Below are 18,623 nucleotides of genomic sequence, written 5' to 3'. Positions count from 1 at the left end.
CCCATTAGTTCTACATATTTGGGTAAATTATCGACCTCGATGCCTCTGTTTTCTCTTTTGTAAAGTGGAGTAACTAGAATTTACTCAGGTTCTGATGGTTAAAGCTAATATTTATAAAGTTCCAGGCATCTAATGGATGCTCATCAAACAGCAGCTTTACTGTTACCTTGTCACACTCCCTTTCTGCAGTCTTTCTGCTCACTAAGGTCTGTCTGCACAGAAGGAATAGGAATCATGCTTGTCAGTGTCACTTCATGCTCCTCTTTCCAAGCTATAGGACCCTAGTGTCTTAAGCTTTTAGGATTCTTAGCCCCTGGTGGTGAGTTTTTAGATCATGCACAAACTGCTTCCTTTCCTTTGTGATTATCCACCCAACAGAACACAAACTTGTATTTGACACTCATTTCTACAACTTCCACCAAAGCCAGGCTGCAGCCTTTGTTAACAATGGAGAAAATATACAAGTTATGTAGATTCTGTGCATGAGTCTACTCCAGTTTACTAAGAACCCCTGAACTGGATTGGTAATCTCCAGCTCTTAGATTTTTCTTCTACTGTCCTGTTGTCAGCATTTGAGAGTTACTAGTTGCAGGGCTTGTAAGTCTGAGCAGTTATTTCTTTGAGACTCATTTTTCTCATCTGTAGAGATGGTAACTTGCAAGTTTGTTCTGAAGATTAGAGAAAATGCATACATGTCATTCAGGATAGTAAAGAAAGCACTTTTCTCATGGGAAGGATTAAAATAAGTATGTTGCTAATTATACTTGCTTCCTTATTTTCTGGTACCCTAGGATTGAACCCAGGGTCTTTGCACTGAGCTACATCCCCAACCTTTTACAAAATTTTTTCCCTTTCTTTTTACTTTAAGACAGGGTCTCACTTAATCACAGACTTGCCTCAGCTGGCCTTGATCTCTTGATCCTTCTGCTTCAACATCCCAGATTGCTGAAATTATACAAGTGCACCAACATGCTTGGCTTGTTTTCTCATTTTGCACAGGCTTTGCTCTGTTCCTTCTTTGATAAAAGCTTGCACATTCCCACTGTTACTTCCTGTAATTTCCATTTTTTGTCTTTACTACAAACAGTAGATCTCAGTAAAGACAACACCTACAAAGAGTATCAACAGACAACATCATTGGTATCTTATCTTTGGAAGGACATTTTAAATTTATACTATGAAAATAACTTGAGTATAAAATTTGAACAAAACACAATTTTAGAAAAGAAAGTAAAAATTGTTCTCTTTGAAATCTTATTGTTTGGAGGAGAAAATATATCTACGTACAACGGATTGATATATTTCTAGATATTCTTTTATGCATTTGAAAATGTGAATTATATAAGTGTAGAATATTTTGATTTCATGCCTTTATCCTTTATAAGAGCCAGTGTTGTATTCTATTTTAAGAGTATCTCAAAATATATTTAACTTCTAAATGACATGGATTTATTTTTTTCTATCTTTAATTTTGCTTTAAATACTTATATTGCTTTTAAATGTGAAATCAACTGTCACAAATGGTCGTAAGTTCTCTAAGGAAAAAGAAAGCAGAGCCAGGGTTGAATGTGCATGCTGTCTTATATAGGGAGACTATATAGGAGGCTATTTTTTTATAGGGAAGTCATGGTATTTTGTATAGGGAGGATACATTGAACTGGAATTTGAAAACACCTGGATTAAAATGAAAAAGCACAGTGATCTAGAAGGAGTCATTTCAGATAAAGCAGTGGGGACTGCAAAGTCCCTGGGTGGCAGTGAACCTGGGAGTTCAAGGAGCAGCAGGGAAACCAATGGGGCTAGAGCAGAGCAATGGAAGAAATACGGGGAACCAAGTGATGTAGATTTCTGAGTCTCTATCAGGACTTTGGCTTCTTGCCAGGTGGAAGCCAGTAGAAGGCAGAAGAGGCACGCGATCTGATGTACAACTTGCTACATCTAAAATCTCTGCCAGTGGGTCAGGCACCGGTGAGGTAGTTGGATCATGGCTGGTAAAATATACTTGGTGAAAATAATGGTTTTGGTGAGTAGAGGAAGATACCTGCCTGATTGGAGGGCTTCAAGAGCGCGTGAGATAATAGAAGCAGGAAGAATAGAGGGCCTGTACTGTATTTGGGTGCTTTTTTTCCTACAAAGTGGGGGTTAAAGTATGGGACAGTTTCTGGGGGTGGCATAAGAAGTTAGAATAGGGTATTTTTTAGATAGAAATTTTAACATGTCTGTACACTGTTGGAGAATCATTCTGTGAAGCATAAAAGGTGAGTCATAATGCAGAAAGTAGAGTGTAATTGTAGGAGCCATGTTCTTGTGTGGCCGAAGTCCTGTAGAGCCAGAGCAGGTACAGCTCTTCACTGGGAACAGGAGAGAAGGTAATGAACATTGGAAGATGCAGTATTCATGACAAAGGTGATGGTGGGAGTCAGGAAAGGTTAGAGAGGAGAGAAGGGATTCTGAGTAATTTTCTGGGACAGTGAGAGAATGAATAAACTATGAAGTACAGGTTTGGCCGAGCGCTCCCTTGAAGTACCTACATAGTTATGAGTCTAAAGTGAGACCAGGCAGAGCATGTGTGTATTTTCTCTAGGCAGATTTGACTGCTTGGCTTCCAGTGTCATACAGGCAAAGATTTACATGGGGTTTCACTGAGCACTTATGGCAGGGAAGGTGGGGCCCAGAAAATTAAAGGAATGAGCAAGAGGTCATGATCATAAATACCCAGGGAATTCTGGCTTCTGAGTGAGAGGAAAGGGAGGACTTATGGTAGCAGATGCTAGCAGATCAGTGGTGAAAAGAGGACTTAGCCCTGTGTTGTTACACATTGATATCAAAGTAGATAGCAGGCTGTGTTGTAAGGAAAAATAGGGGTAAGAGCAGATGTACAAAGAATGAGCCAAGCAGAATGGTAGATATGCAGGGGGACTGCTATGGGAATGGCTCTGAGAGTGCTCCTGCTCCTTGTAGAAAAGTGAAGTGGGATTATACAAGAGTATGGAAAGAACACATCAGCCCATAACTATAGCAAGGCCTCATTTATATGAACATTTAGGAAGACAAATTCTGAATGAATGTGCTTTATTTTAATGGTTTTGATAGACTTTGTTTCTAATAGCCAATTAGCTAAAATATTCAATCATATTCCCAAGAGAAATTGTGCTGGAATATAATGTATGGAGAGAAAAACATGAGAGGGAAAAGATACGTGGGAACTTTGAGGAAGGGTATAATATGGGTCAGTGTTTGCAAAGATCAGCCATTTTCAGGGTGTTTCAAAGTTGTCTTGTTACTGGAGACAGGATCTTTTGGCATGAAATAAGTAGAAACAACACTGAACCAAGTAGTGCAAATGCACACTGACAAGGCTTTAATTGGAGTTTTAGCTAAAGAGAGATGGAGCTTCAGCTAAAGGGAGACAGTCCTGATAGATTCTTGCCAAGCAAAGCTTTGTACCATCGTCTGGTTCAAATGTCCTGGTCTTGTGGCTCTGGGCCTAGAGATAATGCTGGAGGACTTTAGGCACTTGGGCTGCTGCAAGTGCATAACAGTGCGGGTGGAGAAAGCACATACCAGTTCTGATGGGCAATCTAGAAGTTTTCATGCAGAGCTGAGCAGAATCCGGTTCAAAGGTTCTAACAGCAAAGGGACAGAGTAATATGAAGACAGAAATGCCAAGCCTTTTCATTCTGTTCCTGTCAACTAGTAGACATCAGCAGATCCAAATAGTGTTTTCAGCAAAAGCTCCCTCCAGGGTCATGGAAAGTAACCTAGGTAACTCTTACTCTGACACACATCAGAGGTGTTTACAGCAAAGCTAATGGGAAATTAATGCATTCCCCAGCTGTGTGGCCTTCAAAATTAGTGATCTTTTAAGTCAATTAACAGAAGTGAATATAGACAGTTGATTTAGGTTTTTCTTTTGTAACAATTTCATGTTGTGCAAACTTTCTGCTCTTGTGTTTTTATCAAGGGCTCATGATGGGTCTGTTGAAAGAACTTATGGGCTGGAGGAGAAAACATGCCTTGGTACAAAACAGTAATAACTTACAGGGACCCAAGAGTCCATTTTGTTGTTCAAACCACCAAGCTGATCCCTATCTAGTTTCTAATGTAATATATTTTTATTTTTATAACAGAAGCAGGAAGGGGGCCTAAATAAGCATTTTCTGACCACTCATCTATTTCCAAGTAAATAATCCAAGTAAAACTAAGCTTTAATGTATTAAAGACACAAAAACATAGTAAGAGACACAGATTTATACAGTCTTAAGATTCAGAGCTTAGAACTGCGGAGTAGGTGCTGAGATGTGCTGAGAAGGAAAAAGGAAAAGCCCTTAGGTTGATGGAGTGTGGTTAGATCCAGATGAGTCCTCCTCTTGAGCTGAATCATAAGCACTTGTTAAACTGGGGAGGATAAAGTTAGTATTACAAGCATGCTAGGGGAAAGCAGAGTAATCCTGAAACTGCAGTGGGAGGTCTGGTTCGCTATTTGGAAGAAAAAAGTAGAAATAAATTGTATTCACATTTTACCTAATAAAATTCATTCCTGATATACTACAGACTCAGGTAATTAAAAAAAACTGTAAAATCTTGACAGAAAACAGATACACAGTTTTATAAACTTGGATGATTGCTTTTATAAAGAGTTATAGTAAAACCTACAGCAATGTGATTAAACTCCCCCACACATATTTTCAATAAATATGGTTATCAAATGACTTGTTTCCCTAATATGCAAAGAACTCTTCAAATCAGAAAGGAAAAAATGAGCAACCATAGAAAAAAATGGGCAAGGTCACAGACAACATTTTGTGAAGCAACATAAGAAAAATAATTATATGAAAGCATGTTTATATCACTTACCTGGTAACATCTAGCAAGACATTAAATGTTAAGGCATACCTTTAATTCCATAGATCATATCTAGGAATTCATTATGAGATCAGGATTTCTTTCTGCACGAGAGGCAACATATGGCCACAAAGAGAGTCACTGATTTTTTCCCCCTCACAACACAGTCTGCTCACCACTATCAACTGAAAGCTGAAGCTGTTATCAGAAAAGATGTGCGTGTTTCCCTAAAAGACCACGGGACTGATCCCATCATGTTTTCGTTGCCTGTTTAATTGGCTTGCCCCCAGAAGTCCAAAGTTTCTCATGTCACTCTCTCATATCATAGTTCTTGACATCGCCCTTTCAGGGCTGATATCACCTGTCCTGTATCCAAATGTTTTCTTAACAATTTAGTCATCCTCCACAAAATCCTCTGCATTCTGTGTCTCTCCAGGACCACCCTCTACTTATACCTTGTGGTCAACCACTCCTCACTACTCAAGAACATTCCTGGAATAATTGTTCCCTTTACCTTTTGAATACTGGGTACTCCCTTTTCACAAGATCAATTCTATAGCACAGTAAATTTGCTTAAAATCTCCCATTTAAAAAAAAAACAAAAAACCTTTCTTTGGATTCTATGTCATTTCCTTCAAGCAACTGTAGTACTCCTTAAAGAAGACAGCTTGGATAAAAGCTGCTAGAGGCTTGCTTGCATTATTTCCCCACCTCCCATTAGCTCACTGATAACCATTTTCCATAATGTATAATTAACCTATTGGAAGGTGCCCAAATACTAAGTATAGAACTTGGTGATTTCATAAAGTAGTTATACCATGCATCAACACCCGGAACAAGAAATACAGCACTGTAGAAGCTACCTAATTTATTTAATGTTATCTGTGACTTACTGGTTGTCCAGGAGAGTGTTTTTAATTTCCATGTTTATGTGGTTTTTCGGGGTTTTTTTTTTGCCATTGGTTTTCAATTTCACTGCACTATATGGTCTCTGATAATATGCATGGGGTACTTTCAATTCCCTTGCATTTACTTAAGCATGTTCTCTGAGCTATGGTCTGTAAACTATACAGAAAATTGGAAGAGAGTTTTTTTTTTAAACCTCAATCTGATAAAAGCCATCTATGAGAAGCCAACAGCCACTATCGTGTAAGTGGTCAAAAACTGAAATCTTTCCCCCTAAAATCAGGAATAAGACAAGGATATCCACTATCACCCCTCCTATTCAATGTAGTTCTGGAAACATTATCCAGAGCAATTAGACAAATGAAAGAATTAAAAGGAATGAAGATAGGAAAGGAAGAAGTTAAGTCATCAATATTTGCAGATGACATGATACTCTACATAGAAGTCCCAAAAAACTCCACCAAAAGCCTTCTAGATTTAAGAAAACTCAGTCACATAACTGTATACAAAGTCAGTTAAAAATCGTATTCCTGTACACACATAACAAACTCCTTCACAGAAAAATTAGGGAAACTATACCTTTTGCAGTAGCATCCAAAAAAGAGAAATAGCTAGGAATCTAATGAGAAAAGTAAAAGACCTCCACATTGAAAACTGTGTACTCTGAAAAAGGACATCAATGAGGACATCAGAAAATGAAAAATATCCCTTGCTTCTGGGTAGGAAGAACCAACATAGTGAAAAAGGCCATATTTCTAAAATTGTTATAGAGATTTAATGCAATCCCAATCAAAATACCAATAGCTTACCTCACAGAATTAGAGATAATCCTAAAATTCATTTGGAACCAAAAGAGACCTAAAATAGAAAAAAAAAAAATACTGAGCAACAAAGACAAGGTGTGGGCATCACAATCCCTGACCTAAAGTTATACTGCAAAGCTACTGCACTATGGTCTCTGATAATATGCATGATACTGGCAAAAAACAGACCCAAGGATCAGTAGAACAGATTAAAAGAGAGAAACAACTCCAAAGTCAGCCACTGTTCATTTGACAAAGGCGCCAAACACATTCACTGGAAGAAAGATAGCTTCTTCAATAAATGGCTGGAAAAACTGGCCTTCCACATTCTGTTTCTCTCACCGTGCACTAAACTAAAAATGGATCAGAGATCTAAATATTGAAACAGAAACGCTAAAGTCTGCTGGAAGATAGAATAGGTAGAACTCTTGAAGACATAGGTGTGTACAAACACTTTATGAACAAAACCCTGATTGCATGGGAAATATTACAAATAACAACTGGGATCTCTTGTTATTAAAAAAAATTTGCACACCAAAATAAATCAACAGAGTTAAGAAACACCTCACAGAGGGAGAAGCATTTCAGCCAGCTGTTCCTCAGACAAAGGACTATTATCTAAAATATATAAAGAACTCAAAAAAGTCACTCTCGCAAATTAAAAAACCCAATAAAAAATGGGCATCTGAAGTGAATAGATAGTTCTCAGGTGAAGCAGTACAAATGACGAATAAATATATGAAAATCTGCTGAGCATCACTAGTCACTTGACAGATGCAAGTAAAACAACGCTGAGATTCCATCTCCCTCCAGAAAGAATGGATTATAGAGAAATTAACAAAACTACAAATGCTGGTGGGCTGTGGGGAAAAAGGAACACTTCTCCACTGCTGGTGGGAATACAGACTGATGCAACCACCATGGAGATTTCCTCAAAAAACTAAAACCAGAGGTTCCATTTGACTCAGCTGTTCTTCCTGAAAGAATGGAAAGCATTATGCCGCAGTGATATATGTACACTCATGTTTATAGCAGCACAGTTTGTGATAGCTAAATCTTGGAAATAGCCCAAATGCTCAGTTGATGAATGTATAAAGAAGATATGGGTTTAAAATATATATATATATATATATATATATATATATATATATATATATGGTATACTGTTCAGCTATAAGGATAAACGAGACATTTTTAGGTAAATTGATGCACCTTTATATTTATATTAATATTTTATTTATTCATTTTTGTCTTCTCAAGATAGTGTTTCACTATGCAGTTCGGACTTGCCTTAAGCTCTCTATACATCCCAGGCTGGCCTCAAACTTGCAGCAATCACAGCAGTTCTTCCTCAGCCTCCCACAGGCTGTGATTATAGGCATGTGCCACCATGCCCAGCCAACACCATATTTTTAAGTGAAATAAATCAGATCCACATGTAAATATCAGATAGTTTCTCTGGTATGAGAAACCGAAAGTGTAAATAGACCAACATGTATAATAGATATTGTGAAATAGGAAGAAAATATTCTAATGAGAATGGAAACGGAGTGGGGAAATGGGAAGAAGAAAGGGAAAAGAAAGCAAAAGAGAAAAGAAAAAATGAAAACAGCTTTCATAAATAAGGGGAAGCAGGGTTGAACTGAGGGGAAGAAGAATGGGAAAAAAAGAATATGTACAGGTATAAATTTCCTATGATGAATGAAATCATATGTATCTAAAAAATACCAATAAATTTAATTATAAAATATAGAACATTGTCCACACCCCAGAAATCTAGTTCTTTCTTCTAGTTCCTACCACTCTGTCCTTGCCAAAGATGATGACTACCATTAGTTTTCACATAATACATTATTTTGTGCATTGTTGCGAATCGTTTTAGAGTATTACTGTATGTCCTTATGCGTGCTTTTTTGTGAGTGGTACATGTGCATGCACATGTGCCCCATATTGTGCGTGATATTCATTCAAACTTATGGGAAGAGCAGATCATGTAGGGCCCAAGTCACGGGAAGGAGTTTTTCATCCTTTCCTGAAACGAATCCCTTGGAAGGTTTTAACAAGGGAGTAGGGACCTGGTACCATCTTTGCACGTGGAGGTTTACTTGGCTGCCACTTGGAGAAAAGATTGTTGGTTGGAGGGTGTGGTTGAAAATGAAAGCTGTTAGGGTTAGGTTAGGGCTAGAAGGCAATCAGGCTGGTCAAAGTGCAGTATTAAATTCTCTGAATTTATGGAGAAAAGGTATTTTAGGTCAATCCCTCAGTGCAGCTGAATCAAAGTAATCATAATCCAAGCTCAGTTTTGGACCTGCAGTAATTAGGCCAGCTATCACAAGTTAGGCCCAGAGAATAATTAACACATTCACAACAAAAATAGACTTTGGAAACAACTGTAATTTTAAAAATTAAAATACGATAATTTATGGCTGAGAATAAATAGAAGCTTCAGTGTTTGAAATCTTGAATCTTAAAAGTCATGCTTCAAACACAGCATATTCAAGACCAGCAACAAGAACAATTTTAGTCATAAGGAGAAAGGACAAGATAGTAATGATTCATCAAAAATGATTGATCTGCAGTGTGAATTGCCTGAACATCAATAATTGGGAAAACATTAACACGTGATCGAACTGTGAGTTTTTTGCAGGACTGTTTACATTTACTCTTGTTATTTTTAGCACTTGAGGTATCACAAAGATTTGTTTCCTTGGTGACAAGTATTTTTACATGACTAGATAAAACCAAAGACTAGATGTGGTTACATTTTCATCTAGGGCTGCATGATTTTTCCAGCTGTTACTCTCAGATCCACTTATTTGGTGTTTTGGTAGTTTTCATAGCATTCTGGGTGGGAAACAGGCCGAGAAGTTGATGAATTTCAAATACTGGCACGTGACAAACAATGCCAGACCATTGCTGTATCCTGTTGTATATCTTATCTAGGGCAGCAGCATTGATGGACATTTTATGGGAAGCCTGGCTGCCTCATGTGAAATCAACATCAAAAAGTCAGAGTCATTTCAAATATGACTGAATTTACTTACCAGTCAAATGTCTGTTGCTAATGCATCTCTCTGGGCGTTGTGTTTTGGCTTCCTTTGTTTCAGCTTGTACCACCTTTGAAAGGATATATATCCCTTTGGGGTGAAGTTATTTTTCTTGTGTTTTTTTTAACATACTTAAAAATTTTGTAGCAGAATACATGTATATACCACATTTGCTTAAATAGATTAACTAGATGTCTGTGCATGGGCACCTACATGCTATATCTCAACATTTTATACAGGACAGACAAGAAGCAAAATACACACTGAGAAAGATGCAGGCCTTTATTAAAATTAGTACTGTATGTCTTTATGATACATAAGAAAGACATTCATTGTGGGCTATTAGTACATATTCATGTCGCATTTTTATCCTTTTAGTTTCCTCCTCCTCCCTTCCATCCCAAGACCCCTTTCCATCTCTACAAAATTTATCTCCCTATTTCATACATTCTTTCATTTTACTCTTAAAGTGTTGGTACTTGTCCCAGTTAAACCCACCCCAGTAGTCTTCTGTACTCAGCACAGACTTGTCCAGGTAACCAACAGCTTGTATCGTATTGCCATTTTGCCATGCACACAGTTTACTTTCTTTTTATCAACCTTCTGGGTATCAGCCTTTATCTTCTGACCAAAATAAGTGACCTAAATGAGAATTCAAAGTCAGGTGTCAAACAAACCTAAATTGAAGTCTGGCCTATATCATGTACTAGTGGGTGACTGTGAGCAGGTTCGCTTACTATCTACCCCAGTGTTTCTTACCCTGTGAAAGTGAGGAGTTAGTAGAACCTATCTTGCAAGGTTGTGGGAAAATTAAATAAGAGGATAAGCCTAGCATCATGTGTTAACTGTTATTGTTGATGGTGAGATTATTGTTCCTATCTGAGGCCAACAATAGATTCCTGTCTACAAATCCCTTTGGGTGAGCAGCTGCTTCTGCCTCTTTCTCAGGCCGCTGCGTTCCACTTCCTGCGTGCTCCAGGCAGAAATCAATATCTTTGATGACAGCTACTGCTCTCGGTGTGAGATGAGGCAGGGGGAGGAAGATAACAATAAAAAAAGATTAATCGGGGAAAAAAGTATGACAAGTCTATAAACTTAAACCCACAGTGCAGAAAACGCTAACACTAGTTAACCTTTGTTTCTTTACATCTACCAGCTACCTTAACAGAACTGTAAGCTTTCCAAAGGGAAGGAAGACACCCTGTACACCCTCCACAATGCTATTTTTGGATAGCAAAGCAAGCAGCCCTCAATCTTTTTTTTTTTTTCCCTACTGAGTCTTATAAATGAATGCCATTCACCTGAGTGGTCACTGTCACGAGGACGCCCAAGATCCTGTGAAATCCCCAGCACATGAGCAACGGTTCTGTCATTCTTTTTCTAGAAGCCAAGAGAAAGTAGCAATAATATAGGGATTCATTTTACTTTACTCCAGTACATTTTTTAAATAAGTAGTTTTCAAGACTATCTGTATTGGTAGTAATGCATTACTCGACACCTCACACTGTTCACTTTCACCATTTTGACAGACAGGTGCTGGATGTGACGTGAATGAGCAGTGATACCGGGAGATGAGATGAGGAGAGGGTAGGGATGTCTGCTGATGCTGTGAAGCAAGTAGGTTGAGGCCTTTATTTTCAGTTGACCCTCTAAAAGAGGCAGAAATTTCTGGCCTAGAGCAGCTTAGTCTCTTCTCTGTTTACATAGAAAACAGGATTTACTGGCTCAGGTGAGAGCAGTGATTTTTCAATGACTGGCATTCAAGATTTAAAAAAATTAATTCTAGTGTTTTCTGAATAATTGGAATATGAAGAAAATTCAGGACAACTATGAAATGGGAGGTTTTGTAGAAAGATCCATGTCTATCCAAAGGAGAAGCAGCTGTGCGTGCAGTTTAGGGGCCGGTTCAAATACTATAAGGAAAGACCCTGGGTTAAAGAAACGGTTATGGGGTAAACAAGACACAAGCTGCTCTGGATTATTTCCCTCAGATTTCCTCTCCCTTCCTTTTAGTAAATGGCAAATCCATTTCCAAAGCACAAAACTTTAAATCATCCTTGCTCCTGTCTTGCTGTCATATTATACATCTGCTTGACCAGCAATTCCTGTTATCTTCAGTTTCAGGATACTGTAAGAATCTGACTCCTTCATCGCCAGCTCCACTCAGACCACCCTAGTCCAGCTACCAGTTATCTTTCACCTGACTTACTACTGTAGCAGCTTCCTAACTGGTCTCCCTTCATCTACTCTTGGCCCTATGTATTTTTCTTTACTTACTAACTGGAGTGGTGTTTTTAATATTTAAATCTGATTATGCCATTCCTTTACAAACCTGCAATGGCTTCTCATCTCATTCAGTGAAGATCAAAATCTTTACTGTGAGTTTATGAGACCTGTTATGACCTTCACCCTTAGCACAGCCTAAGCAGCATCATTTCCAACAGCTCTTCCCCTCTTTAACTCACTTTCAATCTCAGTGTTCATCTGAGTGTTCCCTGAAGACACTTACCATAGGTCCCTTGTGTTTGCAGTTCTCTCTGCATGAACTATTTTCTCCCAAAACTTGGCTTGGCTAACTTACCTCCTTTGTTACCAGAGTTCGTAACCTTTTTATAAATGGCCACCTTGGCCAGTGGAACCCACTTCAGCAATCAGTGCTTGTGAGTGAACTGGCAATATCAAATGGCAAAATTTCTAGAAGGCTTTTCTAAATAGATTATTCTCAAGACATTTGTTGAGATTGAGTTTTTGTTCATTATTTTTAGCATATGGTTGCTTTTCCATTACAGACTCCTTCACTTGTTTACTTTTGTTCGTTTGCCTGTTTTTGAGACAGGACTTCACTATGTAGTACAAGCTGGCCTTAACTGTCTATGTAGCCCGAGTTGGTCTTGAACTCTTGGCAATCCTTTTGTCTGAGCCTTTGAAATGCTGGGAATACAGGCATGTGCCACTATGCTCAGAACTTGTTTCAAAGAACTATTTTGTGGACATTTCCAATTTAAATATATTTTAAACAAAGATAATGTTCTTAGAACTTGTTTTTCATCCTACCACTGATTACATTTTATACTCTGAGTTCCAGAGACTCATAATTACAGGAAACTTCTCAGGGAAGCTCAAAATCGAGCCAGTTGCATCGATGAGAAAGAAAACAGCAAATAATAGCCTTAATGAATTAGAATATAGGATATTCTTGAAGGACTTTTTCCTCACTTCTTCAAAACATAAGTGCATGTAAAGTTAGGTGGAAGCAGAGAAGTTGAAAGTCATGTTGACAATTTAAACCCCTAAAACTATTTATTTCTGAGACTGGAGATACTCATATCCACCGAATTTAACCACACAGTGGAGATCACGCTTGCTGTGAATTCTGGTGTGGAAATACACATTTCTCATTATGTTCCTTCAGACCTTTTGTCTGTCAAGGGGGCTGAGCAGCTGTTGTGGAGTCTGATGAGCCCAGTTCTGAGGAAGACGGAGGCATGAAGGGTCCCTGGTGGGTGGACGCCAGGGAAGCTAGAATCCGGAAAAGGCCTCCCTGGCATTGTCACTGCTTAGTGCCCTCACTCCTGCCTCCCCACAGTGCCTGTAGAGGACTGCTCAGGGATGGCCAGACTGCACCTGTCACCAGCCGCTCCTTCTGGCCCCAGTCCTTGTGCTGACCTCTGCTCTTGCTCATGACAGCTGAGCACTGAGCTTAGCCTGCCTCTGGTACCACAGTAGGAGCTGGCCAGTGATTTAGCAATCAACTCCAACATCCACACAGCAGGCACTTGACCCAGCGTTATGGTCAGTCTGTGAGCCAGCGACTGAAAATGCTCTTCACAAGCTGAATTTGCATCTAGAAATCAAAGGTGATTAAAGTGGTGCATTCAACCACTGCTCCTAAGCTGGGGGAAGGTGTCATAGTTTTGTAACACTCTATTCCCAGGGAAGTGCTTGCTTCTTTCTCTGCCACCTTTCAGTGGTATCCATCTCAGTTCGTTCTCCGCTGGCCACAGAGGCAATGACACAGGGTGAGTGTCATGGCTGAGGGTACATCAGTTTAAGTGGTTTTCTGAATATTCATCAGACTCCAAAATTAAGGCAGTTTCTCATACAGATATCACTACTGAGGCTATTTCCATGTGACAATACACTTTCAGTGTAAGGAAAAATTACTGCAACCCGTTTCCTGGGTATCAGTTTTGATAACATTTGTACCACCTGGTTTACACATTGCACTGGAGTTCCCCAGTTCAGATCATCTGTGGACATGGATTTGGCTACCTTGAGCAATTCACGTTCCTGTGCTTAGTCCTTACTGTCACTGTCTGTCAATCCCAGCGTTGGTACTTACCCTACCCTCTATGCCCTGAGGAAATAAATGCACCTTCCCCTTTTCCTTTCCAAAGTGGTCTCTATTTTCTTCCCTCCTCTGATCCTTTCATTAATTTCATGAACTTCAGAGCCTCGTCTTGGTTCTCCTTCACCAGAGAGATCTGGGCTCCTTCTCTACCAGAGAAGTCTGGGCTACTCCTAAAGCAGTTTCTGAAAAGTGGTTCCCATGACTGCTTGTCTTGGCCAAGGCTGAGGAAGAAATCTCTGTACCCCTTGTCTCCTTCCCTGATGCTGTAGGAATATTCTGTCTCGTAATTCACCATGTTCCACAATACAAAGAGTCTAGCAGTTTGTCCTACTGGAAAAGACATGGAATTTGAGACCTAAAGTCTTGACCTTGTGTCCTAGCTCTACTGCATACAAACTTTGTGAATTTGAAAATAAACATTTTCCTGGTATGAGCCTTAAAATGCTCATCTGTAAGGTGGGAGTTGTGAAAATTTTGTGGCAGTCAAAAAGATAATGACAAAGGAATCTCTTGAGTTTTAATGATTATTAGAATGGTTTTGATTTGCATATTTGTTTTAATGCAGAGTACAATGATTAGGAATGTGACTTTTTAGAGTCATACTTCTATTTAAAGCTAGCGTTTACTATTTATTGGCTCTGTGACCAAGGATAAGTGATTTAATCTCCTTATATCCTAGGGACATTGCCTGTAAAAAGGAGAGCAATATTTACATTTTAGGATTTCTGAGACAAGATAATTATGTAATGTATGCTAAGCCACTACTATTCTTAACATATCATTATAGTAGCTTCTTTTGTCATTTTATATTTGTTTTGTTTTCATTAAAAAAATTAACAGCACTTAGGTTGTTGGATTGAAAAGTGAAAACTTTAGACTTTTAATCTACCTCCTTTTGTTATCCACATCAGAGTTTTACCTTTAGAAATAAATGTATGTAAGTTCCCTTACTTAATTCCAGTGTTTATAAAACATGTGTTTTGTGATAGTTTGAAAATATTAGCACAAATATTAATAAATATTAATATTAAGTTCTTTCTCAGCAGTGGATATTCTTTTATTGGACCAATTATCTTTAAATTAAACCAAGAATTTCCTGGAAAAATCATGGAAGAATCAACACTCAAGTGACTGATATTCCAAGGGAAAATTTTTCTTATGTGAATATCTGACCTGGTTGAAGTATTCCCCCCGACAAAAAAATCTCAACCCACAAAACTAATTAAGGAGCTTTTGAGAGAATACTAAAAGTCTTTATAACTAGGTATACTAGGGAGTTTTGGCGGGAGAGACAGTACTGCATTGAGGTGGGGGGCCTAGGAGATGCTGACACGAGGCCTGGCTTTTGTGTCCACAGTGGGCCTTTCTGAGAGAAAGGAGATCTATGCACATGAAAGATTTGCCACTGGGGATTGACTACATGCAGCTGCTTCTGCTCATGCTCTATGGTTGGCCAGAGCCATCTGGTTTAGGATCTCCTCTGCTGGGACAGCTTACAGCTCATCTGTTTAATGTGGCCTCCTTTCTTTCTTTAACAGGTCTGTTCTCAAGGCAGTTGCAGGAAGCAAGAGAACAAATGATACAGTGCAAGTACAAGGTGTGATTCTAAAAAATACCATGAATGTTTAAATTTTATAAAATTTATTATAGTAAGGAACATGTTACTGTTGGTCCTCATCACAATAATCCCCCCACATCTTTGAACATAGTCCTCCCATCACCTTTGCCATTTTCTGAAGCAGCTCTGGAAGTTATCTGCCACGCATGTCTTCAGTTGTGCTGCCTCAGCATCCAGAAATCAATGCAAAACTGTTTCATTTTATGAGGAAGGGCTAGAAGTTGCGTGGGGCCAGATCTTGTGTTTTTATTTCACCGAGGTTGCTGCACACAGTTTATCAATGTGGTATGATCAAAACATGTGATCAGAACTTAAAAAGTATTACAGTAAAAGATACACTGGATTAATCCCCCTCAAAATACTCTGGTTTGAACATACTTATCGCATTATTCTTGCCAATATGTCTTTTACTATAATGGTTTTTAAAAATTTAAACATTCACCATATCTTTCAGTTACCCCTTGTAGTCTTGAGACACAACTTTTCTTTTGTTGCATTGTTAGTAAAATAATAAAATGGAAGGTCAGCCAAGGGAGAAGAAAATAGGAAATAGATTTTATCTCCTGATGAAAGGATGTGCAAAACTATTGCAGAGTGTGAAGTGGAAGAAGCAAAGGATCGTGGCCGTTTCCATCATAGATGGTACAGCTGCTGTGTTGTTCTCTAAGAGGCTGCCACTTACATTCCTGTTTACCTTGTGTACGTTCCTCTTCCCCTTCATTTTTGTCAGCACTTCATGGGACACAGTCATTCCTTTTATCAGTCTGAAGATAGACATGAGGCAGTGTCACACTGTTGTCTTCAATTTTTGGTTTTGGCTTAGCATACCTTTCTGTATATATTGGAAATTTACGTTTCTTCTGAGAATTGTTTGTTCTCATCCTGGTATTTTTATCTATTGAAATGTTTGACTTAGGCTTGATTTTTATAATTTTTTACATGATTTAATTCTCACAACGCCACTTTACTACACATTTTTTCTGTTCATTTGACCTTTTAACTTTGCCTATGATGTCCTATGCTATAGACAAAAGTGAATTTTAGGCAGTAAAAATATGTCAGTATTTTCCCTTGTGATTTGTGCTTTTTGTGATTTAAGCTAGCCTCCATTTTGAATCTTTAGATAGTACCCCATTTTTAATTTTAAATTAATTCTAATGTTTTCATTTCACATTTGACTGTTATAATGGGACTTCTATGTGTGGTATGAGGTCAGAGATCTAATTTTTCTTGTATATGGTAAATCTATATATTTAACCCACTTTTTGAAGAAAACATCTTTTCCTACCAATATTTGGTACCATCTGTACACCAACTATATCATATATAAAGTCCTCATGGACAAATTAAGTCATTTTATGTAATCTGGAAATTCCTTGACTTGTTTGTGGTAGTGGTCCAAGTTAATTTATGATGAGTTTGGGCTATTTTCTAATGAGAAAATATATTTCTGTTAGTTTTCAGTATTGCCAAGCCACTTGTATATACTCATCTATACAGACCAGATTTTTAAACAAAACAAATTGTAATTTTTGTGCTCTGAAATATAGTAGGTTGAACATCTACTATATTTGGCTTTTTTGTTATGCACATAACAAAATCTTTTCAAGTTTATGATCATTCCTAGGCGAGTAATGACACATGCTCACTAAAAAAGATTAGGGTTCTATTTTACTTCAGTGTATTTCATCCCAGAGAGCAATTTATGTATTTCTTAAATGTTTCTACTTATGAAACAATACTAGTAATATACAACATTAAAAACTGTAGGAATATTTCATTAAAAGGTAAGTTTTTCATTGGAGGTGTAGGTACATTTTGAGTTCTGATATCTTCAGTTATACTGCCTCATTTCAGATGTCCCAGAAGTTAGCTTCTTTATTAATTCAGCCTAAATTGACTAAGGTTCTATGACATAGCTGCTTCTGCCTTAGAATTCAGGTATGAAATGGCCTATTCATCAGTTCTTTGTAAGAGACAAGGATTATTTTTATTGTATAGGTGATAGACTAAGGCACAAAAACTCTTTTATCTAATTTGATTCAATACTGTTTACATTTTCTGAATGTTTACAGCAGTTTCATCCTTACTATAGGGTGATGTGTAACCTACTCTGGAATGACAGAATTGAAGAAGAGAAGCGTTCCTTCAAGGCTGGTGCCATCCAGCACGACACATCATAATCAGCATTTGACTTTCCACTTGAATTCCTACCAGGCCACTTGCTTCCTTTCTAAGTAGCTTTAGATTGCTTCCTGAAACAGGTAAAATCTAAATTGGCTTTTGAAGAATGGAGTATCGTTGTGTAATTTCTAATGAGATTATCCTGTGAGACATATTAAAGGCCACAGGAAATATTGGAGCAAAAGGGACCTTGGAAGAAACACAGCATGAAATAGAAGAGAGGATGTTAAGTAGGTTGATTTGGAGCAAGTATTTGGAACCCATGAAAATGGAATGAGTGGCGAAAAGCACTCAGGTCTGCTGCAGCTCCTGGGCAGTAGAGGTCACTGGACCAGGAGACCTGACATAAATTGCAATCATGTGCAGGCTACCTGTGCTTTCTCATTTCAGTACTATTTCTTGTCTAGCAATTCCTCATAGATAATCTTGTCTACAAAGCTCTTTGTAATTTATCATCTAGATTTGAATATTCTTCCATCTGTGCCCTTGATGCTCTATACATTTTAAAATCATAGTGTCTATAAATGACACTACATTTAATTATCTGTTTGTCTCCCTGAGAGCAGGGACCATGTCTTTGGCCTTTGTGCCCTCATCAGTTAAGCCTTGTTGCTGTTATTTGAATAAAATTTTGTTAAAGGACTTACTGATAAAAGCCTATTCTTGATTTATGACTAGCATTCCTTGGGTTTATTTTTAACTTCAATCATTTTCAGACAGACTCATACTATGTTTCCCAATCTGACTTTGAAATCTTAATATTTTCTACATCATTCTCCTAACTAGCTGTGATCATAAGCATGTGCTACCATGCCCAGACAGGGTTTATATTTTTAAATCTGTGCATCTAGTGTATATTAGGGAGTAAC

At 38.1% G+C, this 18,623-nt stretch overlaps 1 protein-coding gene across 2 annotated transcripts in view; it reads left to right on the top strand.

The window, feature by feature from the left end:
- The window catches only part of Sohlh2 (spermatogenesis and oogenesis specific basic helix-loop-helix 2), a 70,674-nt gene extending 52,278 nt beyond the window's left edge, over positions 1 to 18,396 (top strand). For both annotated transcript variants that reach the window (XM_013141209.3, XM_013141208.3), the window contains 2 exons: positions 15,491 to 15,549; positions 17,666 to 18,396. In XM_013141209.3, the coding sequence (XP_012996663.1) occupies positions 15,491 to 15,549; positions 17,666 to 17,677 (71 nt within the window). In that variant the 3' untranslated portion in view covers positions 17,678 to 18,396. The remainder of the gene's footprint in view (positions 1 to 15,490; positions 15,550 to 17,665) is intronic.
- Positions 18,397 to 18,623: the final 227 nt, after the last annotated feature.

The sequence above is a fragment of the Cavia porcellus genome, unplaced genomic scaffold (genome assembly GCF_034190915.1).
Source record: "Cavia porcellus strain 051 isolate PalLab524CR breed Dunkin Hartley unplaced genomic scaffold, mCavPor4.1 scaffold_21, whole genome shotgun sequence".
NCBI lineage: Eukaryota > Metazoa > Chordata > Mammalia > Rodentia > Caviidae > Cavia > Cavia porcellus.
The sequence above is the reverse complement of the archived record's forward strand: the minus strand, read 5'-3'. Positions and strand labels throughout refer to the sequence as shown.